This window comes from Suricata suricatta, chromosome 4 (genome assembly GCF_006229205.1).
Source record: "Suricata suricatta isolate VVHF042 chromosome 4, meerkat_22Aug2017_6uvM2_HiC, whole genome shotgun sequence".
Classification (NCBI taxonomy): Eukaryota; Metazoa; Chordata; class Mammalia; order Carnivora; family Herpestidae; genus Suricata; species Suricata suricatta.
Window position 1 is genome coordinate 52034625 of NC_043703.1, and position 27688 is coordinate 52062312.

Below are 27688 nucleotides of genomic sequence, written 5' to 3' on the forward strand. Positions count from 1 at the left end.
GAATTTAAAAATTACTGCCAAGACTGATGTCAAGTTTACCCCTGTGTTTTCTTCTAGGAGCTTTATGGTTTCGGGTCTTTAGTTCAAGGCTTTAATCCATTTTGAGTTGATTTTTGTATATGGTGTAAGATAAGAGTCCAGTTTTATTCCTTTGCATGTAGCTGTCCAAATTCCCAATACCGTTTATTGACAAGACTATCTTTTACTTGTTTTATATTTTTGGCTCCTTTGTCATAAACGAATTGACCATATACGCATAGATTTATTTCTAGGTTCTCTGTTCTGTTTCATTGATCTGTGTATCTCTTTTTCAGTTAATACTATACTGTTTTGATTTTTATAACTTTGTAATATACTTTGAATTCAGGAAGTGTGATGCCTCTAGCTTTGTTCTTTCCCAAGATATCTGGCTATTTGGAGTTTTTTGTCATTCCATACACATTTGAAAACTGTTCTATTTTTGTGAAAAATGTCTTTGGAATTTTGATAGGTCTTTCACTGAATCTGTAGACTACTTTGAATAGTCTGGATATTTTAACAAAATCAGTTCTTCCAATCTATGAGTATGGGGTATCTTTCTACTTATTAGTGTTTTTAATTTCTCTCATCAGACTCTTACAGTTTTCAGTGTACAGGTTTTTAACCTCCTTGATTAAGTTTATTACTAGTTATTTTATTCTTTTTGATGCAATTGCAAAAGGGAAATTTTTTTTTTTTTTTTGAGAGAGAGAGCAAGCGAGTACATACAAGCAGGGGGAGGGGCAAATGGAGAGGGAAAGAGAGAATTTTAAGCAGGCTCCACACCCAGCACAGAGCCCAATGCGGGGCTCCGTCTCACAGCCTGAGTCATGTCCTGAGTCAAAATTAAGAGTCTGACACTTAACTAACTGCATCATCCAGGCACCCCAGTGGGATTTTCTTAACACTTCTTTCTGATTGTTACTAGTATATAGAAAGGCAACAGGGTTTTGTATATTAGTTTTGTATCTTCCAACTTTACCAATTAGTTGTTGATAGTTGATTAGTTCTAAGTTTCAGTTTCAGTTATATAATATCATTTCACTTGCAGTTTTTACTTCTTTGTTTCCAATTGGGATGCCTTTCATTTCTTTATCTCATCCAGTTGCTCTGACTATGACTTCCAATACTATGATGGATAAAAGTGGTGAGAGCAGGCAACCTTCTTGTTGAATCTGGTCTTAGAGGAAAAACTTTGAGCTTTTTACCATTGAGGACAGTGTTTGCCATGCATTTGTCATATGGCCTTTATCACATTGACGTATGTTCCCTCTATACCCATTTTGTTGAGAGTTTTTATTATGAATGGGTGTTGAATTTTGTCAAATGGTTTTTCTGTGTCTCTGGAGGGATCGTATGATTTTTATATGGTATTTCATTTCACAGTTATGCTGTTTCACATTGATAGGTGGATGTTGAACCATCCTTTCATCCTTTGAATAATCCTACTTGTTCATGATGTGTGATCCTTTTAATGTTTTATTGAATTTAGTTTGCTGTTATTTTGCTGAGGACTTTTGCATCTATGTTCATCAGGGATATTGGCCTATAATATTCTTTTCTTAGAGTGTCCTTGTCTGTTTGTGGTATCAGGATAACACTGGTCTCATAAAATGAATTTGGAAGTGTTTCTTCTGTTTTTTTGAAATGTTTGAGGAGAATTGGTATTCTTTAGATGTTTGGTAGATTTCAGTGAAGCCATCCAGTCCTGGGCTTTTCTTTGTTGGGAGGTTTTTGATTAATGATTCAATATCATTATTAATAACTGGTCTGTTCAGATTTTCTGTTTCTTCCTTATTCAATCTTTGTAGGTTGTATGTTTCTAGGATTTATCTATTTCTTCTACATTGTCCATTTTGTCAATGTATAATTGTTCATAGTAGTCTCTTATTATCCTTTGTATTTCTGTGGTATCAGTTGTAATGTCTTCTCTTTCATTTCTAATTTTATTTGAGTCCTTCTTTTTTCTTGGTGAGTCTAGGTAATGACTTGTCTATTTTGATTATCTTTTCAAAAAACAAAAACAGCTCTTAGTTTCATTGATCTTTTATTGTCTTTTAGTCTCTATTTCATTTATTTTTACTCTAATCTGTTATTTCCTTCCTTCAGCTAATTTTGATCTTAGTTTTTCCTTGTTTTTCTAATTCCCTTAGGGATAAAGGAGGTTATTTACTTGAGCTCTTTCTTAATATAGGCATTTATTACTATAAACTTTCCTCTTAGAACTGCTTTTGCTGCATCTTATAAATATGTTATATTTCCATTTTTATTTGTCTCAATACTTTTTCTTTTGGTTTATTTTTGACTTGACTTTTTTATGTTCATGGAAGAATATTTTATATGCATATTGCTTTAACATGTTTGCTGATCTATTATTTAACGTCCAAAAATTAGTAACAGTAACAGTCAAGGAATAGCTAGAGACTGGAACAATGGCAGAATCAAGGCTTGACAGCTGATGCAAGAGGGGTAATTCAAAAATAGAGAGAATGCTCACTTCGGCAGCACATATACTAAAAATAGAGAGAACTTAAATGGAAAGCATTTGAGGACACTTTAAAACAAGGGTAAGCAAATCTCTGCAGACCTTAAGAATTTCCTTGTACTTAATTCATACTCACAATAATACTTTTGAGTCATTCAAGAAACATTAAATTAGGTGATTTATACACCAGTTTAGAAAGTAGGAAATATGTAATGTATCTTCATAAGCATCCTTTGTTTTCATAATAATTACTAAAAACTAGTTATTTTTGAACACATTGAACACTGTATGTGAGGTTTTGCTAATCTTACTTGCATTATCTAATTATCCTTAAGATAATCCTAGGAGGTAGTTTATTATGTCCATTTTACTTAGAGTTTAAAGGAGCAAGACCGTTTTGTAGCTAATGAGTGGTGGAATCAGGATGTTAAACCTATTTCTGAATATCTCTAAAATACCTACTGTTGAGCTATGACAGTGTGGTTCATCCATACGAATTAAATTACTTTGAGCTGTACAACAGCCATGCTATACTTTAAGTCAGCTGCTATTATCCCCATTTGAGACCTAGAAATGTTAAGTAGCTTAGATCAGGTAATATAGCTATTAATTAGCAATACCAGAATTTTGTTGTTGTTAGTGTTAATTTGTTTCCTTGCCTGGAGAATGTGCTAGTGAGAAACATTTCCAATACTAGATAGATGAGTTTTTACTGAAATAATTTTAGGTTTATTTAACTTTCTCCTTTAATTTTTGTTTACAACATAGGCTCTAACAGCTAGGCTTTTCCCATAGGGTTCTTCCAAAGCTAAATAAAGTATAAACTATATATGAAGAGTTTTGAGATGCTCTGTTGAAATGTAAATAATAATAAAAGCTAACTATTTTGGAACACTTGCTCTAGCACTTTGTTGGCTTTAACTGATTCAGTCCTTACAGTTGCTCTGTGAGGAATATGTCGTTCCTAGCCCTGTTTTACAATGAGAAAACTGAAGGTAAAAATTTTTACCAAGGTTACCTCCATCCTAAATAGCAATGGGATTACAATCTGGCAGTCTAGGAGCTCTGGACTCTGAATACCTGTACGTTATACTATATAAACTACCTTCTCCCCAAATAACTTGAAGCAGAAATTTTCAAGCTCAGTATAATCTATAGACTGTTATTCTCCTACCCTACATATTGTTATCTTTTTTTTAAGTGATTAAGAAAAGAGATCGGTGGGGCCCCTGGGTGGCTCAGTCGGTTGAGCGTCCGGCTTTGGCTCAGGTCATGATCTCACAGTTCATGGGTTGGAGCCCCGGCGTCAGGCTCTGTGCTGACATCTGGCTCAGAGCCTGGAGCCTGTCTTCGGATTCTGTGTCTCCCTCTCTCTCTGACCCTCCCCTACTCACACTGTTTCTCTCTCTCTCTCTCAGAAATAAATAAAACATTAAAAAAAAAAAAAGAACAGAGATTGGCATTACAAAGGAAGAAAAATACATGCGACATTGAGTCAACAGTTGATTTTTATAGTTAGTAGAATTAACTGACAGGCTGTAATTTCATATTTATCCACAAGATGGTGAAATTCTCATTAGTTTTTAATTCCTTAAAACCCATATAAACTGTTAATTTATAATCTGCATTTGACACTATTTATTATAAGCACTTTAATTTCTTTTTACAGCCCATCTGCTGGCAAAGCCAAGATTAGAACAGCTCATAGGAGAATTATGATTTTGAATCACCCAGATAAAGGTAGGCAAAATTTCTATTTTTCTTAATATATGGATGTGAATCTGCTCTGAAACTCATTATAAGTGATATATATGTATTTGTAATGGAAGATTATGTGCCCCATGTATTGTGATTTTTCTTATAAATAAATAGGCTCTTGGAGTTCATTGACCCACGGAAGTGGTAGGTTTATATTATAAGCTTTCAAGAATTTAGTTACTGATTTTTATATATGTAACCCCTGTTTGAGGCTCCTGGCATTTTGATTGGGAAAGAGAAAACATGAGTTGTGGACTCTCTATAAACTGATTTGGGCATCATGAGTTATGTTGGTTTAACCTTAAACATAGAAACGTAAGATTTAGAGGATATCCTCTAAATCTCTGTAATATGTCATAGATAATTCTGAATTTCTTAATTTTATTCTGGAAGGCTCTGAGGCTGAGCCATTTGTTTTTAACTGGCCAGGTTTTTAATGTAAATTTATCTTACAGAAAGACAATTATTATAACTTTAACTACACTACAGCTGCTCGAGAGAGAACGCCCATATGTTCATTACTGTTTCTTCTCTAAAATAACAGATGGCAGAAAGTTGCACTGTATTTCAGAAGTCAAGGGTGGTAGGGGGAGTGTAGGGTTTTTTGGATTCTTTATAGACTTTCAGTTTTCTAATTATTTGGGCAAAAATTAAAAACAAATTTTGGATTTCTACACATCCTAACTCACACTGAAGTAGGGCATTCTTTTCCATTTTCTCACTTAATTATTTCCTCTAAAAATTCTTTTCACTAAACATCATTATTGATTTTTGCATTTGCTATTCTTTAGTATGAGGAAATAAGAGAATAAACTTTGAAAAGAAGTTCTGCTTACAATTCCTAAATAGCTTTAACAGTCACTGAAAGATCCACTCAACTAATTTACTTTGCATTTGTGGGCTTTCAGAGTAATTGACTGAGACAGAAATATGTTTAAAGTGCCTCCTTAAAGCCCTCAGTCTCCTAAACATCCTTTGTCCCTCCCAGGTCCAGTGTATGCCCTTCTCTGATTGATTGCAGTAGGATCAGGCACTCCGGTCTTTCAGACAATAGACAAGTTGTAGACACTGCCTACTGGAAGGAAGCCAGTTCTAAAATGGGTCTAAGAGAAAATCTATTTTTAGATACCTGTAGTAAAAAAATGTATCTTATGATTTATCACATCAGTGATATTCAGAGAATTACTTGATTTGCTTTGAGGTCATATATTTATCAGAGGTGGGATTGTTGATTGCCTGTAGTGTGCTTGCTTACTGACTGGGCCTGTTAGGAGGCAGGATGTCAGGGAAGACCTGGAAGCAGGAGGCCAGTGATTTTCTCTGGCTTCTGCCTTCGAGCCAGCCATGTGGCCTTGAGCACTTCCTTAACCTCTCCAGATGTCAGCTTAGCGTTCTAGAAGACGAAGGGATTTATATCTGAAGTCATTTTTGTTATAGAATGTAATATCTTTATATGCCTATTCAATTAATGAAGAACCTGTACTCTATTTTTATTTGGGTCACATTTTTTTTAAGTTCATTTATTCATATTTGAGAGAGAGAGAGAGAGAGAGAGAGAGAGAGAGAGAATGGGGAGAGGCAGAGAGGAGAGAAAATCCCAGTCAGGCTCCACGCCGTCAGTAGAGCCTGATGTTGGGCTCACACTCACAGACTGTGAGATTATGACCTAACTGAAATCGAGAATTGGATGCTTAACGGAATGAGCCACCCAGGCACCCCCAGATCCCATTTTTAAGAAAAATACTTTTAATCATTTTGGATTACTGCACCCTCTAAGAATATGTTGACAGTTGTGGACATCGTGTTCATATAATTGCTCTTTCACCCACAATTTTAAAAACATTTGGAGTTTAACAGAGTTCATAGACCTCTCAACACCCATGCATATGCTCACAGTTAAGAACTCCTGTTCTAGGAGCACCTGGTCCACTCACTTGGTTAAGCATCCAACTTTGGCTCAGGTCATGATCTCACAGTTCCTGAGTTCAAGCCCCACATCGGGCTCTCTGCTGTCAGCACGGTGCCTGCTTTGGATCTTCTGTCCCCCCCAGCCCTGACCCTCTCCTTCATATACTTATGCACACACATCCCCTCCCTCTCTCCCTCTCTCTGTCTCTCTCAAAAATAAATATACATAAAAACAAAAGAACTACTCCTTTAGTACAAGTAGGGTGAATTAAGAAATATTGGAATTACTGGAGGGAAAGTATTCATGGATGGTGGAGTTAGGAAATAATAGTCCATAAATCCTGAAACTTTCTCTTGAGAAGGAAGGTTATTTTATTTTGTTCTTAATGAGAAGAGTGTAGCAGATTTTAAACAAAAATGTCTCATTGTCCTCAGAGAAAGCCAGAAATATTTGGGGAGATATGAGAATGAGCACCTCTTAATTTTGTCTCCTCTTTTCTTAATTCTTCACCATATTACTTGAGCTGGATCAGCACCTACTGAGTGTTACAGATGTAGCTACAAAAACTGAAACCCTCTACTCCATGCTCCTGAGATTCATGAATGTACCCCCACTTCATCCCCAAGTCACTTTAATGCTGGTTTTCTTGCTGGCTAGTAAAACAAAGTTAGAAATTCAGATGTGCGCTCAACTATTATTTGTCACACATTTTATTATCATCTTTTGCAAAGAAAGTGACACCAGAAAATTAGGTGTGGTAGTGGCTAAAAATACATTTTTTGTAACCAGTTTTAGATAAGCATTCAGATATACTTTAGTAAAAAGTAAATTCTGCTATTCAATTTACGGAGATAAAATCTCAGTTGATCTAATGCATTCAGATTAGATTATGTTTTTTTGAAATTGCTGGAGAGGTTAGATGTTTGGAAATAAGTAGTTTGATAATGCCCAATGAATGAATGTAGAAAGGAAGGCAGACAAGGTAAATCTGAAATACTGCAGACCCTCAGCGCTCTCTTATAAGCTCTCTAATCCATGCTCCTCCGAGGGCAGTTTGCTTGTGCATGCAGGCCAGTGCGTTACCCGCATGCCAGGAGTGCCAAACAGAAGTCACAGTCGGCATTTAGGAACCGCTATAGCAATTTGACATTGTGGTGACATCCAAATGTGGGATACTTCTGTAATTTTTTATAGTATCGGTTCACTACGAACTGGAAATTTTTTAAAAGTGCTTTTTCACCATAGTTTGAAAGACACTGACCTAATCAATGCTGACTCCTAAATCAGGACTGTTTCTGCTCTGTCCTAGGGAAGATTTCCTGAAAGCTCTCCGTAAAGATTTTTAGTGATGGAGAGCTTTCTGCTTTACAAGCAGCCCACTGGTAGGCAGCTCTGACTACTAGAAAGTTCTTACAATTAGCTGCAACTTACCTGCCTGTAGCAGTGATTCTCCCATCCAAGTACTAACCAGGCCCGACCCTGCTTAGCTTCCGAGATCAGACGAGATCAGGCACGTTCAGGGTGGTATGGCCGTAGACAGAGATTCTCAGTCTCTTTTCATTTATGTCCCCTTTCCATAAACATACAGTACCTTCACTCTTCTTTAATAGTGTTTCAATAAAAATTAAATATTGGGGCGATAGACAAATCAAAGTATACCATTGAATGGATTCCCTCTAATTACTCTCATTGTAGAAGCAGCTAAATCTGACAAGTAGCCCTGGTAATAATATATTACAATTTATTACAATATGTTACACTTAGAAGATGTATTGTAAACATTTACAAAAAGAAAGACATGATCATCAAGAATCAAAACGGATTCAGTAAGAAAAAGTGGTATCTAATTAGCTTGATTTCCTTTTTTAATAGATGTTACTAGACTCTTACTTGTTTCAAAAGGGGCTCATCATTTCTTCCCCTTATTTCATTGTAATTAGATTTAAGACTTTGTATGTGCGATAATAACTTCTTTATTAAATGTATAATTTTGTTTTAGCCACATTGATTTTCCTTGACAAATAAATGGTGTGATCTTTAAAAAGTAAAGGCATGGTTATTCATCTTTATGATATAATATAATATTTATTATAGTAATAAATATTATGTAATATAAATATATTCCTATATATACATATATATTTATAGAATATAAGCATTATAAATGTATAATATATATTCTATTCCATATAAATACATAAATACTTATACTATTATAAAGTGCCCTTTATAATAAGGACACTTTTTTCCATGGGTAATGAATAAGCAAAGGGATAAAAAAGTAGACATACAAATAAAGTTTACAGGTAAAATAGACTTGGGATTGATAAGTAATATATAATGATCATATGAAATATTTTAGTCTTATTGATTGAAATGAAACCATCTGTAACTGTTCTTTCATTCATTCAGAAGGTATTTAATTTCTGTAATGTGCCAGATATTGTGGTAAATCTTGGGGCTTTAATTATAAAATAGGACGACTAGATCCTTGTCTTCACAGAGCACGAATTCTACTGGAGGGACAGACAAAAAATAAGTAAACTTTTTTCATGTTGTAGTTAGTGTAGTAGAGAGTATGAGAAAGAGGCAGCTTTACATAAAGCGGGAAGGCCTCTGTGAGGACACCTGAGGGAGAAGCCAGCCGTGTGAAGAATGCTTGCAAGGCCGGGGAACGAGCGTGCGCAGAGGCTCTAACTAAGGCTGGAGAGAACAGTGTGCTTAACAACTTGAAAGAAGACTAGCATGGTAGGGTGTAACACACAAGGGGAGAGGGAGCCTGAGATGAAATGGTGCCCACGTTTTGAAAACTGCAGGTGTGCTTTTTGATAATGAGATGCTGTATGTGCTCTATAATACTTGATTCTAAAGACAGTGGAACGTTTCACCTTTTAAGTAGTAGAGTGATATATGTTTTTTAAGAAATCATTTTTCTCCTCTATCTCTGCTTTTTATTTTTTAATATATTTAGTATTGAAGTATACGAGCAGGAAAGTACACAAATTATAAATATATATCTGTGTAAATTTTTACAAACATACCCATATAATCAGCCCCCAGGTCAAAAACTAGAACATCAGCACACCCCTAAAACTCCTTCAGGAGCTCTCCCAGTCTACTTCATTCTTAAAAAGAACCACTGTTTTGAATTATAATATCATACATTTATTTTGCTTCTTTTGAATGTGTAGTCATTTGCATCTGGCTGCTTTCATTCAGTATTTATCCTTGTGAGAATTATCCGTATTGTAATGTGGAGCAATAGTATGTTGTTCATTCTCATTGATATATAGGAGCCTTAGCAAAGTGTGCTCTGTGGGCCACCAGGGGTTCCTGAGACCTTTTCAGGAACTGTGAGGTGAAAACTATTTTCCTTTTGCTGTGTAGACATTTGTAATGATGTTACAAAAGCATTGGTGTGTAAAACTGCTAGTGCCTTAGCATTAGTAAAGACAGTGGCACCAATGTGTCCATGTACCTACATGAGAAAAATGAATGTTGACTCCATCTCACATCATATGGAAAGTTAATTCTTCTTGGATTTTCACGTAAATGTGAAATATGAAACAACAGTACATCTGTATATTTCAAAAAAATAGAGTAGGCAAAGATTTCTTAAATAGGGCATAGATATACTTAAACTATTTACAAGGAAAAATGTGCCTCTGTTTATAAGAAAAATTAACCTGTAGCCTTTTTTAGAAAGTTGATAGATTTTGCTATCAAGGTTTCTCTAGCCTCCTAAAGGAATTGGGCAATGTTCTTTTTTGTTCTCTGAATGAGTTTGTGTAAGATGTGTTATTTCTTGTTAACATTTGTAAAAATTCACCAGTGAAGCTATCTGGGCGTGGAGACTTCTTTGTGGGAAGATTTAAAATTACAGATTCAACTTATTTAAAAAATGTACATCTCTTCAGAATTTGATTCTCCTTATCCCTAGTTTTGGCTAGCCTTTTTATAGGAATTTTTCCAGTTCACCTAAAATTTCAGATTGGCCTAAAGTTGTTCATAATATCCCCTTATTACCTTTTTTTGTCTTTTAATGTTTATTTGTTTATTTTGAGAGAACAAGAGACAGAGTGGGGAGGAGCAGAGAGAGAGACAGAGAGAGAATCCCAAGCAGGCTCAGCACTATCAGCTCAGAGCATAACACTGGGCTCGAACTCCCAAACCACGAGATCATGACCTAAGTGAAATCAAGAGTCAGACATTCAACGGACTGAGCCACCGAGGCACACCTGCCCTTATTACCTTTTTAATGTTTGTAGTAGCTGTAGTTTCACTACTTTTTTGTTCTCAATGTTAACGTAATTTGTTCATTGGTATCATCCCCCTTGTTCTCCTGACAAGTCCTGCTCAAGGTCAGTATATTTGTATTAGTCTTTTAAAAAGTTATGGTCTTATTTTGTTATTCTCCATTTGTAAATTAATTTTCTGTATCATTAATTGTTATTTTTATTTCCTCTAACTTTGGGTTTGATTTGCTGTTCTTTCTCTTTTCTTTTTTTTAAGTTTATTTATTTTGAGTGAGAGCCAGCAGGGGAGGGGCTCAAGAGGGAGAGGACAAGAGAATCCCAAGAAGGCTCTACACAATCAGTGCAGAGGCTGAGGCAGGGCTCAAACCCATGGACCATGAGATCATGACCTGAGCCAAAGTCAGACAGTTAACCCACTGAGCCACACAAGCACCCTGCTATTTTTTTCTAACTTTTTAAACTGAATATTCAGATCATTGGTTTTAGCTCCCATTAGATCAAAGTTTTTTCTTTTACTCATGTGTTGCTTAACATATATTGCCTAATTTCCTAGTGACTGAATAATATCTAGTCATCTGCATTGATTTTTTTTTGATAAATTTTTTTAATGTTTTATTTATTTTTGAGACAGAGAGAGACAGAGCATGAGTGTGGAGGGGCAGAGAGAGAGGGAAACACAGAATCGGAAGCAGGCTCCAGTCTCTGAGCTGTCAGCACAGAGCCCGATGAGGGGCTCGAACCCACAAATGTGAGATCATGACCTGAGCTGAAGTCGGAGGCTCAACCGACTGAGCCACCCAGGCGCCCCTGTATTATTGATTTCTATCTTCATTCTGCTTAGGAAGAAAACATTCTCTGGTTTCAGTTCTTTGGAAGTTGTTGAACCTTATGTTATCATATATATAGTTAATTTTTGGTAAATAATCTGTGAACATTTTGTATATTCTACAATTATTGAATTCAATATTTAAGATATATGAGTAAGGTAAAGTTTGTTTTGTTGATTAGATATTCTATATCCTTGCTGATTTCTTGTTTACCTGCTATGGTTGTGTATTTGTTTATTTCTCCATTTAGGTTTTGTTTATTTTGCTTCACTTATTGTGATAGTATGAGTATATGATTCGGGGACAGATAATTTAGAATTGTTATATTTTCCTTGTGGATTGACCCTTCCTCATTTTGAAGTATCCTTCTTTGTATCTAGTATTGCTTCTTGCCATAAAGTGTGCTTTATTTGAAACCGTAGCTCACCAGCTTTCTTTTGGCTAGTGTTTACATGGTTTATCTTTTCCTGTCTTTTTCTTTCAGCCTTTCTATATCTTTTATTGAAGTTTGAAGTTTTTCTTTTCTAAGCAGCATGCAGTTGGGTTTTATTTTTTTAATGAGGTTTAACTGTTTTTGACTTTTAATATAATATTTAGTTCTTTTATGTTTAATATACTTATTGATATTTGAATATATGTATTTATATATTTTGAAAAGAAGTTGTGAGAACAGACATCTTTTTCTTGTTTCTGATCTTAGGGAAAAGTATCCAATCTTTACTGCATTAGTATTGTATTAACTGTAGGTTTTTTTTTTATAGGTGCGCTCTATCAGGTTAGGAAGCTCCCTTCTTCCTTTGTTTTTTATTCTATAGATGTAATGGATTACCTTAATTAATTTTCAGTTGTTAAATGAACCTCAGATTCCTGGGATAAATTTCACTTGGTCTAGTGTAATTTTTTTATGTGTTGCTAGATTAAGTTTGCTAGTATTTTGTTGAGTTTTTTGAATACATATTCATAAGAAATATGGGCCTGTAGTTTTATTGTGATATTTTTGGTTTTAGTATCAGCATAATGTAGGCCTTATAAAATGAATTAGGAAGCGTTTCCTCCTCTTCCATAAACCATCTAAGACTGAGTTTCTTGCATAGTTCTTTGATTTGTGATTCAGTCTCTTAAGTTGTAATAGGTCTATTCGAATGTCTGTTCCTTCTTGAGTTAAGTTTCAGTAATTTGTGTCTCCCAAGGAATTTGTCCATTTTTTAATCTAAGTAATCCAATTTGTTGAAATGCAACTGTTCATAGTGTTCTTTTATAACCTTTTTTTATTTCTCTAAGGTTGATTGTAATATTGGTTTCTAATTCCAATAATTTAATCTGTTCTATTTTTCTTGGTCAAAGAAGCTAAAGGTTTGTGTTGCTGATCAACAAGTTGAAGGTTTCTTTTCAAAGAACCCGCTTTTGGGTTCATGATTTTCTATTTTTTTTTTTCATTCTATTCTCTCTTTTATTAACTTCTGTTTTAATTTTTACTATTTTCTTTCTCGTATTTGCTTTGGGTTAGCTTATTCTTCTTTTTACAGTGTCTTAAGATAGAAGATCAGGTCACTGATTTAAGATTTTCTTTTTAACATAGGCATTTGTAGCTATAATTGCCTGATAAGCACTGCTTTAGTTGTGCTCCATAAGTTTTAGTAAGTTGTGTCTTTGTTTTCATTTATCTTAAAGTACTTTCTAATTTCCCTTTTCTGACTCATTTGACTCATTGATTGTTCAAGAGTATGTTTTTAATTTCCACATATTTATTTCCTATATTTGCCCTTGTTATTGATTTCTAATTTTATACCATTGTGTTTGGAAAGCATAATGTATTATTTCTATCCTTTTAACTTATTGAGGTTTGTTTAATGGCTTAGCATATGATCTCTCCTGGAGAATGTTCCATGTGCACTTGAGAAGATTGTATGTTCTGGTTTTTTTGGGTGGAGTGTTCTGTAGATGTCTGTTCGATCTAGTTGGTTTAAGTGTTGTGCAGTTCTTCTGTTTTCTTGTTGATCTTCTGTCTGGTTGTTCTATCCATTATTTAAAGTGGGCCATTAATTTTTGTTGTTGAAATGTCTCTTTCTTCATGTCTGTTAGTTTCTGTGTCATATATTTTGGTGCTCTGTTGTTTGATGCATGTATGTTTCTAATTGTTATATCTTCTTAATGAATTGATCCTTTTAGCATTATTAGGTGTCCCTTTAAAAAATCTTGTTTACATTTTTAAAGTCTATTTTGAGTATATGTACTTTAGCTTTTCTGTGGTTGGTTTTTTCATGATACATGTTTTTGCACCCTTGACTTTCATTCTGTGTCTTTGGCAAACAGCATATAATTGGGTCATTTTTTAAAAAAAATAAAAACTGGCAACATTTTGATTAATTGGATTGTTTAACCCATGCACATGTGGTGTTATTAATAATATAGTTGGATTTATGTCTGATTTAATTTTTGTCTACTATGTCTCATGTCTTTTTTACTCTATTCCCCCTTTACTACTTTCTTTTACACCAAGTGAATATTTTCTAGCATTTTAATGTCCTTAATTATTTTTTCACTGTTTTTGAGGCTTTTAAAAAGTGATTGCTGTAGGGCTTATCATCTGTATTTTCATTTATCAGACTCTGTTTCATATTTATACTAGATTCCAGTAATATTTAGAAAGTTGGTCTTATATAGCTCAATCAATTCCTAGTTCACCATTTTTGTGGTATTGTTGTTATACGTACTATATCTACTAATGTTACAGACCCAACAGTACATTGTTAGTATTATTACTTTTCATCTGCTGTTATTTCCTTAGTCCATTATAGCTTGTTTCCACTTACCTCCTTTGTACTATTACTAGCAAATATATTTTGCGTATGTTTCTAAATGTTACAGGTTCAACAATACATTCTGTACATGTTATACCATTGCCTTTTCAGTCCATTAAGAGAAGAAAGAAAAATATGTGTTTGTATTGTCTTTTATAATTATAGTTCTCTTTACTAGTTCTCTTTGTGTGTGTAAGTTCAGATTGTTGTCTATGGTCATTTGCTTGCAGCTTAAAGAAATTCCTCTAGTATTTCTTCTCAAGTAGTCTGCTAACAACAAATTCTTTTAGTTTTGTTTATATGGGATAGTGTTTGTTTTGCCTTCATTGCTGAATTTAGGATTCTTGGTCTACCGTTCTTTTTCTTTTTTTCCCTTTGAGGACTTTGATTATCCCACTGCTTCTGGTCACCATTGTTTCTGCTAAGTCAGCTATGTCAGTCTTTTTGGATGGTTTTTTAAATAAGTGACACATTGTTTTTCTGTTACTACTTTTAAAAGATAAACCTAGGTATATTAAAATTTTTAAGAGCTTATTTGAGCAAAAATCTGTTTGAATTGGGTAGCGCCAAACTGGAATTGGTTAGGAACATGTCACTCACAGGAGCTAGGGAAATACTTTTGTAGAGAAGAGGCAGAAGCAAAACCGAAATTATTTGATTGGCTACAGCTTAAGCATTTGCATTATTTGGAAGAGTCTGGTTAGCTGTTTGTGATTAGTTGCCCTCAGGTTTCAGTTTCTTAATGTTGAGGGATTTACAGGTTTAGGTTTTGGTTTGGTTTTTGTAGGCTACTAAGACATTAAAGCCACTTAAGTCTAATGGCCTCCTTACTTATTAATAAACAGTACTTTCTAGATTTTTCTCCTTGCCTTTGACTTTTAGCACTTTTACTGTGATGTATCTCTGTTTGGATCTCTTTTTATTTATCCTACTTGGAGTTTGTTGAGCTCTTTAGATGAGTAGGTTATTGTTTTGCAGTAAATTTTGGACATTTTAAACCATTATTTTTCTAAAGATATTTTTCATTTTCTTTCTCCCCCCATCTTCTGGTACTTGCATTGCATGTATATTTGTTGTTTTAATGATATCCCAAATTTGTCTGAGACTCTGTTCTTTTTTCTCATTCCTTTTTCTTTTTGATCTTTGGTTTACATAATCTCAATCACTCTATCTTCAGGTTCAGCTATTCTTTCTTATGTCATTTCACGTCTACTCTTGAGCACCTCTAGTGATTTTTCAATTTTGTTCTGTGGCTGTATAATGGCTTCTTAGGAATCTTTTTCCATAAATCCAACATCTGATTACTTTCACAGGTAGTGTCTGTTGCTTCTTTTTTTTATAACATATGTATGGGTCATACTGTCATGACCTGTTAATTTCTATGCCTCACAGTATTTTGCTGGAAACTGAACATTTTAGATTATGTATTACAGTAGCTCTTGGTATTTGTCCATCCCAGGGAGGGCTTATTATTTTTATTTATTTGTTTAGTAACTGCATTGTTTTAGTAAAGTCGATACCCTCACCCCCACCTCCCATTGTTAAGCTTTTTACACTGTTCCTCAAGGCAGCATAGCTTTGGGTATGCACTCAGCCACTCTAGGATGACAGTGGTACAGGTCAGGTCAGGCACTCTTCCTCTCTTTTCTTGATCACACCCAACTTGTAAACTCCTCTAATTGCTGACCAGTTGCTCAGTTGTTCTCAACAATGCTCCAGGACGCAAATTTCTCTACACATGAATACAATCAAATAGTTGCACCTTTGATGCAGCAGTTTCTGGGGTCAGTGTTTGATGTTTGTTCTGAATCCAGGAGGGCTCCTCTCTGCTGTTTGTTCCCTGGTTCTGTTCTGTGAACTGGTCTACAGTCACCTGTATGTTCACTAGATTCATGAATCTCCAAGTTGCTTTTCAGAACCTCTGCTGTCCCTGTGCTGTCCTTGACAGCACCCTCCGTGCTCTGCTGCAAATGAAGTCACTTCCTTTGGAAAGAGGTTGGGGGCTCTCTGTTTTATGGCCTGTTTACTTCACAGGCAAAATATCTGCCAGGGCTCTGGAGCGGAGGCTGGAAACTATGGCAGTCTTCTCTCCAAATGAAACCCCTGCTGTAAGCATGCAGCTCAGGGAGCAGTAGCCTGAGGTCTTGTTGGCTTGCCTCTCTTGTGTGGGACCACCATGCCTTATGGACTGGGAGATGGGCTCTTGAGGCCCAGTATTCTAAGGGAGCCACACTTAAGGTAGAGCTTCTGTTTCTCTTGCTTAGCACTTAGCATCGGCATCAGGCAGCTGGGGGAAAGAAGAGAAATCATGGAGATCCTGCTCCTTCCAGCAGGAAGGCCCTTTGTCCAGGAGCTAGGGAGAGAGGGGAGCCCTGTTTTGGCTGCAGTGATCCAGCACACGTCTCCATCTGGCTGAGCTGAGAGGAGAGGAGGGAAGCTGTTTTGGTTCAAGTACCAGTTCCTTGCCTTTCTTACTAAATTTTCATAGATTTTCGTGAATAGATGTTTCTTTTTTATTTTTGCTTTTAAGACCATTTTTAGAGGTTTTAAGTGGTTGAGCAGATCCAGTGGAACTCCTTATGCCAGCAGTCAGTCTGTCTGCCTCCACATGATTTTAACATCTTTAAGAAATGTGGGTAGCCTTTAAGGATCCTTCAAATCAGCAGATGGTAATACTTTTTGCTTCTGTCTTACAGATTTGGAATGTAGACATTCATAAGTTTTAATGAAAGTTAAAGAATATGTAAAAATCAATGAGAAGATCTACCTAAGGAAGGCCCTAGGATATAAGGGAACTTATATTTTCTTAATCCTCAGATTGGTGTGCTAATTATGAAACTCACATTAGTAACAATTATTCTACTTAATTAGGTATAATAATTATTATTAAATTATAACTAATATTATTATATATAATTATTAATAATTATACCTAGCTTTGAAACACTTATTAATTATAGAATATTTATTTTTCTTCTTAGGATTTCTTACTCAGATGTTTTGCAGACATTTATTTATTTTTTAAAGCACCTACTTGTGACATTCTTGTTTACTTGTTTTCTGTGTCTTTGGGTTTCTGGAGTGATTTTACTTCTACGAAGCTGGTACTGTTATGCCCAGATTTTAATATCGCCCCCAAAAACCAGAGACTGCCAGGGAGGCCGAAGCACGCATGCAAAAGCAAAGGGCTTTATTACGGGCTTATATAAGCATGGGCTCACAGACTCCACCAACGCACTGGATCCATGTGGAGCGAGCCCTGAACAAAGGCAGGGCAGGGCTTTTTATGAGTTTGAGAAGGGGGAGTTACAGGAAACTGCGACATAGGTACAGTGATCCAATTATTATTATATAATATTATTGACAGCAGGTTTAACCATTCACATTGCCCAGAGTATTTGTTACTTTTGGCGGGACCCAATCACAACATTTACAGTATTGACCAATCACAGAGTGGGCCCAGGACTATCACGCAGGGTGTGACTAGTCTTAGCCTCCATTTTTAGGCCTGCCCCTAGAAGGTGCCTAGAAGGTGGTCCCTTTTGCCTTGGGCAATGTGTGCCCTTCTATTGTCTCATGGAGTCAGTTTCAGACCTGCTTCCTTACAGTACCTGATGCGGGAAAATAATATGGGGTGCCTGGATGGCTTGGTTAGTTAGGTGTTCAACTCTTGATTTCAACTCAGGTCATGATCTCACACGTTTGTGAGTTTGAGCCCTGTGTCTGGCTCTATGCTGAGAGTGTGGAGGCTGCTTGGGATTCTCTTTCTGCCTCTCTCTGTCACTCCCTTGTTGTCTCTTTCTCTCAAAATAAATAAACAAAAAATTAAAAAAAAAAAGAATAGTAACTCATCACTTTTCCTATTCCTCCGCAAAGTGTGTCTCAACCCCATCTGTGTACTCCGAGCTCTGTTGACAATACAGACATACAAAATTGTTCTTCAAGGTATTTATCATCTAATGGGTACATAGACGTATACTTCAAACGATAAATCACTGTCATGATTTCAGTCTTCTCCAGAAGGAAGGGGATGCCCTAGGGTGAGATTGTGGGCTTGAAGAAAGCTGAAAAGGTTTACGACAACCACGATTAATATGATAGGAACTTAATACCCAAGAAGTCTTGTAAAAAAAAGTGGTGCGGTATGCTGACGAGGAAGATTGCCAGCGGGGGTACCTGCTGGCTCAGTCAGTGGAGTGTACGACTCTTGATCTCGGGGTTGTCAGCCTGACCCCACGTTGGATATAGAGATTACTTGAAAATCTTTTTAAAAAGGAGAGGAAGATTGCCAGCTCAGGAGCCAGGCTTCCTGGGAATCCTGGTTCCACTTCATATTACCTCTGTGGCTGGTGCGGCAACTTATTGCACTTTGTTTTGTGATTTAGACTCTTTAATTTATGAAAATAGAATTGGAAACACCAAATAAAATATTATTTGAATAATGCCTAGTCACTACCTTCATCATCATGGTCTTGATCATAGGTTTGTTGAACCTAGTGATTTTTGGACAGTATGAATTTGTAGGGTGATCAGACTGCAGGAGGTCAAGATTCCTCAGTAAATTTTTCAGTTAATTAAAAAAAAATTTATTTATTTATTTATTTTTTAAAATTTATTTTTGAGAGACAGTGTGAGCAGGGGAGGGTCAGAGAGAGAGGGAGATACAGATTCTGAAGCAGGCTCCAGGCTCTGAGCTAGCTGTCAGCACAGAGCCCGATGCGGGGCTCAAACCCACGAACCATGAGATCATGACCTGAGCCGAAGCCAGATGCTTAACCGACTGAGCCACCCAGGCGCCCCAATTTTTCAATAAACTTTTAAAAATTGAAATACACATTCATGAAAGCACATAAAAAGTATACAACTCAATGAATGGTCACAAAATTAACTCATTTATGTAGCTATTACCCAAATTAAGAAATAAAACCATACAGATCTCTCCTCATGTACTTTTCCTGTCATTCCCGACTCCTCCAAGGTGACCCGCTGTCCTGGCTATTATTGCCATTGATTAGCTTTGCCTTTTTTTGAATGTCATATAAATAGAATCATATAGTGTGCACTCTTCTGTATTCATCTTCTTTCATTATCTTTGTGAGATTCATTTATATAGCAGTGAATGTTACTGTAATGATTCATTCATTTGTATTGCTCTGTAGTATTCCATGGTATGAGTATATATTCTCCATTTATTCTTTTTTTGTTGGGTTGTCTCCTTTTCTTACTTTTGAGAACATTATATATTCTAATATTCTAGACAGGAATCTTTTGTATTGTAAATATGTTCTCTCCGTGGCTTTCTTTTGCCTCTTAATGGTGTCCATTCATTGAACAGAAATTCTTAATTTTAGGGGTGACTGGGTGATTCTGTTGATTAAGCGTCCAACTCTTGATTTCAGCTCAGGTCATGATCTCCCGGTTTGTGAGATCGAGCCCTGTCAGGCTCTGCGCTGACAACACAGGGACTGCTTGGGACTCTCTCTCTCCCTCTCTCTCTGCCCCTCCCCAACTTGTATGCACCTGCTCACATTCTCATTTTCTCTCTCTCTCTTTCAAAATAAATAAACTTAAGAAAAAAATTTTAATTTTAATAAAATCCACTTTATCAAATTTTTCCTTTATACCTAGAGCATTTTTTATCTGCTTATGAAATTTTTGCCTCAGAGTCATGAAGATAATTTCTGAAATCTTTTACCTGACATAATTATATTTCTAATAAACTGGAATCCGTTTTTGTATATGGTATGAGATAAGGTTATGGTTTCAGTTTATTTTTAAGGAGACTCCACGCCCTGTGCGGAGCCCTATGTGGATTTTTTCCTTTCTGCTAAATGAGCATCTTATGATTTAAATATCCAGAGTATATATCAGTCAATTACAGGTTACATTTGAATTCAATTAATATCTTAATATTTGTTGAGGACATGAAGAATCCCTGGCATTGCCTTGGTAACTCTAAACATTTAAACAGTTTTCCAAGATTGACATTACCTTATTTAAGATCATTTTCAAAGATAATCATGAAATCAATTTATTTCTTAACCAGTACATATGAAAACTTGCATCAATGTCATTTGTAATTCTTACTGTATATTCAAGGACATTCCTTGATATGTTCTGTGTTTATAGCAATTCAGATCTTGATATAGAAATGTCAGTATTATCCTCAAGGGCAAAAAGCTAAATATAGCTTCCTCCAGCATTGCCCTTTCTACTGTAACACTCTGATTGTTGATCTCTCTCCCTGCGCTTTTATTCCTGTATAAGGTGGGTGGTATGATATTAATAAAAGGCTTGGATAAAACCTGGACAACTTACACACCAATGCTATCTAGATGTATTTTGGTTTGTTGTAAGCTACGTGAGGTTTTCAGAAGCCATGGATGGTTTGTACTCAAGGGGAGAGTGAAAACAGAGAGATAGGTGAACCGTAATATGATGTTTAGCTCAAGCGTTAGCAGTAAAAATGTTCAGGACTAGAAATAGAAGACATATAAAGCTTAAATAGCCTAATGTGATTGTTTGGGGCTAGTATTTTTGTATGTCGATAGGTTCTGTTTGTGATTTATGATGATTCTGAGTTTGAAAATCAGCTTGATTTCCCTCTTACTGTTTGCATTAGAAAGAATTCATTGCAAAGAATTCTAAAAAAAAAGAATTGATGTAATTTATTTTAGGGCACAGTGAATCTAAGACTACTCAAGTACATAAGTATTCTAATAGGATCATTTTGGAAAACAGGAAGCATTTCCTTTAACATTATTTTTATTACCACTAATTTATTAGTTCATTTATCTGCATTAGTAAATATGATTTTTAGATATAGTACATAGTTGCATTTCTAACATGTTTTTCATTTTTGAGGAAATGGTTTGATACAACTCTGAGAGTTCCTGTGGATTGCTTTACCTCCTTCAGAAAGATACCCTCCTTCATAGATGAATATTCTTCCTTTTACAGAAAAAAAGTCTTGGAGAGAGACCATTATTTTATTTACCTAACCATCCACTTAATTTCAGAAGATTCTCTCACCAAATACTTGAATGGCAGTGTCTGACCAGTGAAATGTTTGAGTGTTTTTCAAATTATTCCTGATCATAGCTTTCTTTCATTAGTTTTCTCAGAGGTTATCTTTGATTGTTGGGTATCTACAGTGCTTCACTAAACAAATTTGATTTATGCTGTTATGATTTCTACTTAGCTTATAAAATAATTTGTCAAGAGGATGAATGTGTGGGAAAATATCAGAGAATTCTAATTACGAGTGTTTTTCTTTATTTGAGACTTTCAAAAATGTCAATGATGAAGGGTGTTTTAATCCATTTGTATTTCTTTGTCCTCTTAGGTGGATCTCCTTACTTAGCCACCAAAATAAATGAAGCAAAAGACTTGCTGGAAGCAACCACCAAACATTGATTGATGGCCAAGAACCACTCAGAAGGAAGAGAAGGGGGAATTTAAACTAAGAAAGTCCTGCAAATTAATCTAAACCATGACCTTCATACTTTTCATACATGTATTGAGCCACAGTCATTTATTCCACTTTTAAGGTATATAATAATAAAAGATTAATAATCTATCTATTTATTATCTTTTAAAGGAACACTTTAAAATTGTATAACTAATCTTTGCTTATTTTTCTCCTTTCTCGGTGATAGTTTATACATTTTAAGATTTTTGTTCATTAGTTGTAAGATCCCCCGCTCCCCTCCCTTCCTTACTCAGTTACATCGTCACTGGGATTTGTGAGCAGTAAGTAGAAATTGTCTTACTGCTTCTATTTATATTCACGTTGTCCCTTGTTTCCTCAGAGGACTTTAGTTCTCTGCCTATGAAGGTGCTTTACATGTTTTAAGATCAAACACTGACTACCTCCCATGGGTAAATGATTGGAAACCCAATCGAATTTACTAAGTGGTGTTTTGTAAAGTAGTGGTTAGGACTTGTTAAAGAACTCTGTTCTCTCTGAGACCCTGGAAGTGAAGCATGAGAACTTGGAGAGCTACTAAAATGATTAAAGATTTGCAAAATGAGCCCTGTGAGGAAAGTCTGAAAAGAGGTAGGAGAAGTCTGAGGAATTCGTCTTTAATTATAGCCTTCCAGTACTGTATATTTATTCAATTATTTATTCTGCAAATATTTATTGACCACCTATAATGTGAAGGCACTATAGCGGGTCCTCTGAGAGTTACAGGTGTGAACTAACCATGGACCTTGACCCCCCTAAAAATTGTATTTAGAGGATAGATAAATGACAGGAACACTCTTAGCGAAGTACAAGTGATATGCTAAAGAGATTCAAAGAAGAAAAGAGTATTTTAAGCCGAGAGCATAAGGAGGCGCCTCTGAAAATAAGTGGCATGAGTTGGGCTTTAAATACAATTAATAAGAAATACACCGTATGATTGGTGAGTCAGTGTTGTTTCCCTTGAGATCTGTCACAATGAGCAGAAATAGGATTTGTTAGTGTGATTTCAGTACCGTGTTTCTCAAAAGCAATAGATGGACACATGATCTTGAATGGCCAGCCCTGTAACTTGCACTGCAGGGAACTGTTATCTCAGCCCCCAGGCATCACCACTTTGCTATCCCAAAGTGGACAAAAACGGATTCAGATACAGGGTACCAGCAATATTTTCCTGTACTCCTTTATAAATCCTGGGTCATCCCAGGTAAACTGAGCCACTATATTTCATCTATCTTAAAATCTATTTTAATATTCTAGATGCATCTCTCAAATTTATGACGTCCTATAGTTTGAATAGCTCAGTATTCACAATGTTGACATCTTGAGCTGAGTAATTCCTCTCTGTGGGGAGCTCTCCTGTGCATTGTGGGGTGATTAGCAGCATCCCTGCCCATGCCCCCTAAAGGCCAGTAGCACCCCCTCAGTGTGACAACCGAAAATGTTTGCAGACATTGCCAAATGTTCCTTGGAGGGAAAATCGCTCCTGGTTGAGGGCTACTGCTGTAAATTCTAAGTATTTTTTCCTTTTGGTACATAAAATAATGACCTCACTGAAAATCAGTTGTATCTTAGGGTCACCAAAATATGGTTCTCGCTTTAAAGTCCCCCATGGATGTCCTAATTTTTTTGTGCATTAATGTTTTTCATTTTTCTGGTCATTGTTATCCCTGTCCCTTGAATGCACTAATCCCCACATCTCCACCTGCCAAAAGCTAGGGATAGTCAAGGTATCCCTCTCTTTCTAAAATGTATCCCTCTCTTTCTGGAGTTTCCACCAAAAGTAGTATCGTGAATTGTCAGTCCTCTGAGAGCAGGGACCTTATCTATCTGTTCACTGCTGCATTGGCACTCAAAATAAATATTTGTTGGATGAATGAATAAATTCCCATAGCACTTTATTCCTCACTTATGATAGTTACAACCTGGTACCTTGTGGAAAAAAGCTCTTTGTGTAACATGCCTTATTTCTCTTACTAAAATGCAAGAACCCTTAGAGCAAGAATCTTGTCATTCATCTTTGTAACCTCTTTTTTGTATGGGGCACTTGCATGCAGCGGATACGAAGTTGTAAGCACTAAGAGTATGTTGTTTTCCAAATAGTATGTTTTAAAAAATGTTACCACTAATTTAAAAAGTTATCCTAAGGAGTACTGGAGTGTTCTTGGGCCATACATTTTAATTGACATTATATTTTCTGATCTATACTGTATTTGTGAGAATTTGAGTCTGTAGCATTAGCTTGGAATTCCCTTCATCCAATTTTACTGCTAAGCATGTGCCTGAGGCAGACAAGATACAGTTTTGAATGCTCTCCATCTGTTACGTGATCTTGGGCAGTTGATCCGCAAGTCTGTAATGACCTCGTTTATAAAATAGAGAAAATAATCCTATTTAATAAGGTTATTGTAGGAAATAGGGTATGTAAAGCATTTAGTCACATAACAAATGCTCAAAAAATAGAATTCTTGCTTTGTTCACTGCCCATTTAATTTAAAGTCTTACAGAATACCTTGAATTAAGGTGTGAGGTGTGTCCCAGCAATCACTAATTTTACTCTTGAATCTGCAGCTTGGGCAGGACATGGTGGGGATGATTCGTCTCTATCCCGTGCAGCATCGGCTGTCTCTGGAGGAGCCACTTCCCGTGGCTGGCAAGGCAGGACTGGCTCTGGCTGGGAGGGTCACCAGGACAGTCAGCCAGGAGCCTCAGTTGCTCTCCAAATAGGCTTCTCCATGGGGCTGTGGAGAGAAGCGTCATCACACTGTGGCGGCTGTGTTACAAAAGAAAATGAAGAGGCAGGAAGTGGAAGCTGCAGACTGAGGCCAGGCCTGAAAACCGGCAGTGGTTCCGATAGGCACAGAGCCTGCCTGGTCTCGAAGGGAGAGGACATAGAGGATAGTGAAAGAATTAGAGCATGAGTGGCCATTTTTAACATGTAGCAGGGCAGGGTTTGGATTTTTCCCCTCCTTACTCAAATCAGTTAAGGCATTGCTTTAAGAATGTTGTCAGGAGTGTAGAATTCAAGTAAACTAGCCAGAGTAGTTTCAGATGACACAACTACTTCTTTAGGTAGATATTAATTTAGTAGTCATTCTGCAAATGGCATCGTACTTACAGAATCGAATTTTAAAAGCTACCCACCCTCAACTCCTTGTTATCTAAAAAGCTTATTTGAATTGTTACCTATCTTCAGTAAAGATGGCTTTTACGTATTTGCTGTCATTGCATATTCTTCTTAATTAAGTTCTTTGTTGATACTGCAGTTTCTGTTTATTCTTACATCTTAGATGCAATCTGAGGGAACAGGAAAGACCTTTTACAAAAAACAATTACTTCCCAGATTCCAGAGAAAGTGTAAGTCAAATGGCCAGTTAATTAAAGGGAGCATAGAATGCCGCCTAGACTATAATTGATGGTGCAATCTCCAGCATAAAGTCAAAAGTGGAGAGAAGTTTAGTAAGAAAAAAAGTGTGATTTTGGAAGGCATTGTTTATTTTAGTCATCAACCCATTTCCTTTATTTGCTTTGAAAACCATGTCAGGCAGTAAAGTTATAAAATAAGTTTGTTCTTAAAATATGTAATACGCTCAAACTAAGTAGAAAAACAGATTCTCAAATATAGAGAACTTTTTTTTGCCTGATACTTCTGAAACGAGGAATATTAAGAGTCCTATTACTAGACATGCTTGTGATGACCAGCATGGTCATTAGAAATAACGTGTTGTATCCAAGGACAGAAATCCTTTGGTTGTCATGGGAAACCTTGAACATAGATAAGAGCCTTTAAGGACGTATTTTCAACACATTTGGCAATTAGCGAAGGTGGTTTAATGACATATCTAGAAGATGAATCAGCTAGGCCCTTAATGTCAAAAATGCTGAAGGTTCTTTGACTCAGCTCCCTTAGGATGGACTGCAGAGGCTGTGGTGCAGAGTTAAATATCCAAGGAAACCAGCTCATTTTGCACAGTGGCAACCACGCTGTCCACAGGCACTCAGCCCCTTGCCTACAGTCACCTCCTTAAAGGCCTCTGGCTCCAGGGAGGCTCTGTTGGCAGGGAAGTGAATGTGTCCGCATTGTGCTTCCCTCCTAACAGAAAGGCAGCCCAAAGAGCACATCCCGTTAACACTACATCAGTATCATCTACTTGTCAAAAGCATCCCATCATTTATGAGCCGAATTTTATTTATGGCAGAGTTTTACACATTAGGAAATTAGAAGTTTTACTTATTAGCTGGAAAAGTTGAGAAGTTCTCTGGACTCATTTTTGAGGTAGAATCTAAGTGATTTGGATCACTGCCCACCAGTAAAATTGCTGGGCATGGTAGACAAAGAAAATGTTCCTTCTAATGATTTTTATGAGCTGAGTAGCTATTGTTCCCAGTTGAGTGCTCTTTTCCTTTTTTTATTGTTGCTGAGAAAAAGAATTTATAAAAAGCTTTTTTTTATTATTAAAAACCCTACTCAATTGAAATACAAGTTCATTAAGTACTATTCATTTCTCTTCCTGCCGTAATAACCCCCGGCCCCCTCTGCTCAGTGCAATAGGGCCTAGCAGCACTGGTCAACATTTTAAATCTGAACAGACTACTACATAATATGGATATAGATATGCAATCTCCAACATCAAGAGAGTTTTATTTCAGATGGGCAGAGCTAGAGGGTGGCCATAAATTTTACACTAGTTCCTCAACTTAGAGGGGGAAGATGCTTCTGGACATTTAGATCAACAGTAGGCAACTTAATTTGATTTTGACAACATGAAAATCACATTGAGATACCGGTTCAATACTGACATCTAAGCGGTAGTGCTAAAGACTAAGAAATTAGAATCAGCTTGTTATTTTAAGTTCAAGAAATTTTATTAATAAAAGCTAATATTTGTTGAGCACCTTGTGCCAACCATCCTACCTACATTTTCTCTTAATTTTCACAGTACACCTAAGCGATAGGTAGTATTTTTATCCCCCGTTTTACAGATGGAGAAAGAGAGGTAAAGTCAGGAGTTTAGGAACCTTGCTAAAATTACACATAGTTAGTTTGCAGTGAGACTAGGATCCAAATCCATTTTGGCATGACTCTGAAGCATATGCTCTTTACCTTTCCATTGTATTCCACCAATTCTGGACACATGGGAATCGTTGTAAAAATTAAGGGGTTGGCATGTCCCTTGACTCATTATTTGGACGTGAACCTTGGGATATAGATTGTGAAAGGCTTATGGAAGGGTCGTGCCATTTGCTACTATGAACAAGGAGTGCCTAATGTCTTTAATTCTGCCCTTGAAGCTTATGCTGTCCATCTAACTGCACATAGTAAAGTTCATTTACAGAGGATAGCAGCGTGGGTTTCTCTGACCTCAGTGGGGACGAGATTTTATATGAAATTTTGATGGGCAAAAACTTCCTACGAAAACGTCTAGAGCAGCATTCAGAAGATGGCTTGTGAAATTGAAGCAGCAGAGAGAGAAACAAAGAAATTGCTCAATATAATAAAGATGAGAAGAATAAGAAGGCTGAATTTATTGAAGGGAACAGAGAGGTAGTGAAAAAATTAAGGTTAACAAGAGAGACAACTGAACCAAGAAGAGATCACTTACAGCATTTGAAAGAGAATTGCCAGTGCTCAGTAGAATATTTCAAAATCATTCTCCAATATTCCCGGCTGTGGACTGGGTTATTTGTTCATGCCATGCTTTTATGCCAAATTCCAAAATTACATTTTGTGCAGTTATAGGTTTGTCTCATAGAGCCCATAGATCTTTAGTCGCCAATCTAAGAATGTCTTGAGATTATCACATAATTTTCTATGCTTTTAGCTGCTCTAATCACATGGTGAAAAAGTTTCTAACTTGCAGAGACTTATAACTCTGCATGACTCTAATATTCATAGCAGATTTGTGAGTTCCTTGAATGTTAGATACACCTGTACTCAAAAATAAGGACATTCCAAAGCCGACTGTATGATCTTCCATCTGTCTGCTCTTGGGTTACCATTGCCTTTGCTCTTTCCTTCTGTAAATGTGGATAATTAAGAGTTGACTTTAGAAGTGTTTACATTTTGGCCTCTATGCCTCTGGAGTAGGATGACATTATCTAATAGTGTTTGTCCTGTGGTGGTGAGATGCTAGACTCGGTCTGCATAGTCTCCATTTCTCAGGTTGTG

General features: G+C 36.3%; 1 protein-coding gene across 1 annotated transcript in view; it reads left to right on the top strand.

Annotated features, from left to right (window-relative positions):
* DNAJC15 (DnaJ heat shock protein family (Hsp40) member C15) overlaps nucleotides 1–23731 on the top strand; it is a 71441-nt gene extending 47710 nt beyond the window's left edge. Inside the window, exons 5-6 of the mRNA XM_029936686.1 lie at nucleotides 4173–4243; nucleotides 21400–23731. Coding sequence (XP_029792546.1) covers nucleotides 4173–4243; nucleotides 21400–21470 — 142 coding nt within the window. The 3' untranslated portion in view covers nucleotides 21471–23731. The remainder of the gene's footprint in view (nucleotides 1–4172; nucleotides 4244–21399) is intronic.
* Nucleotides 23732–27688: the final 3957 nt, after the last annotated feature.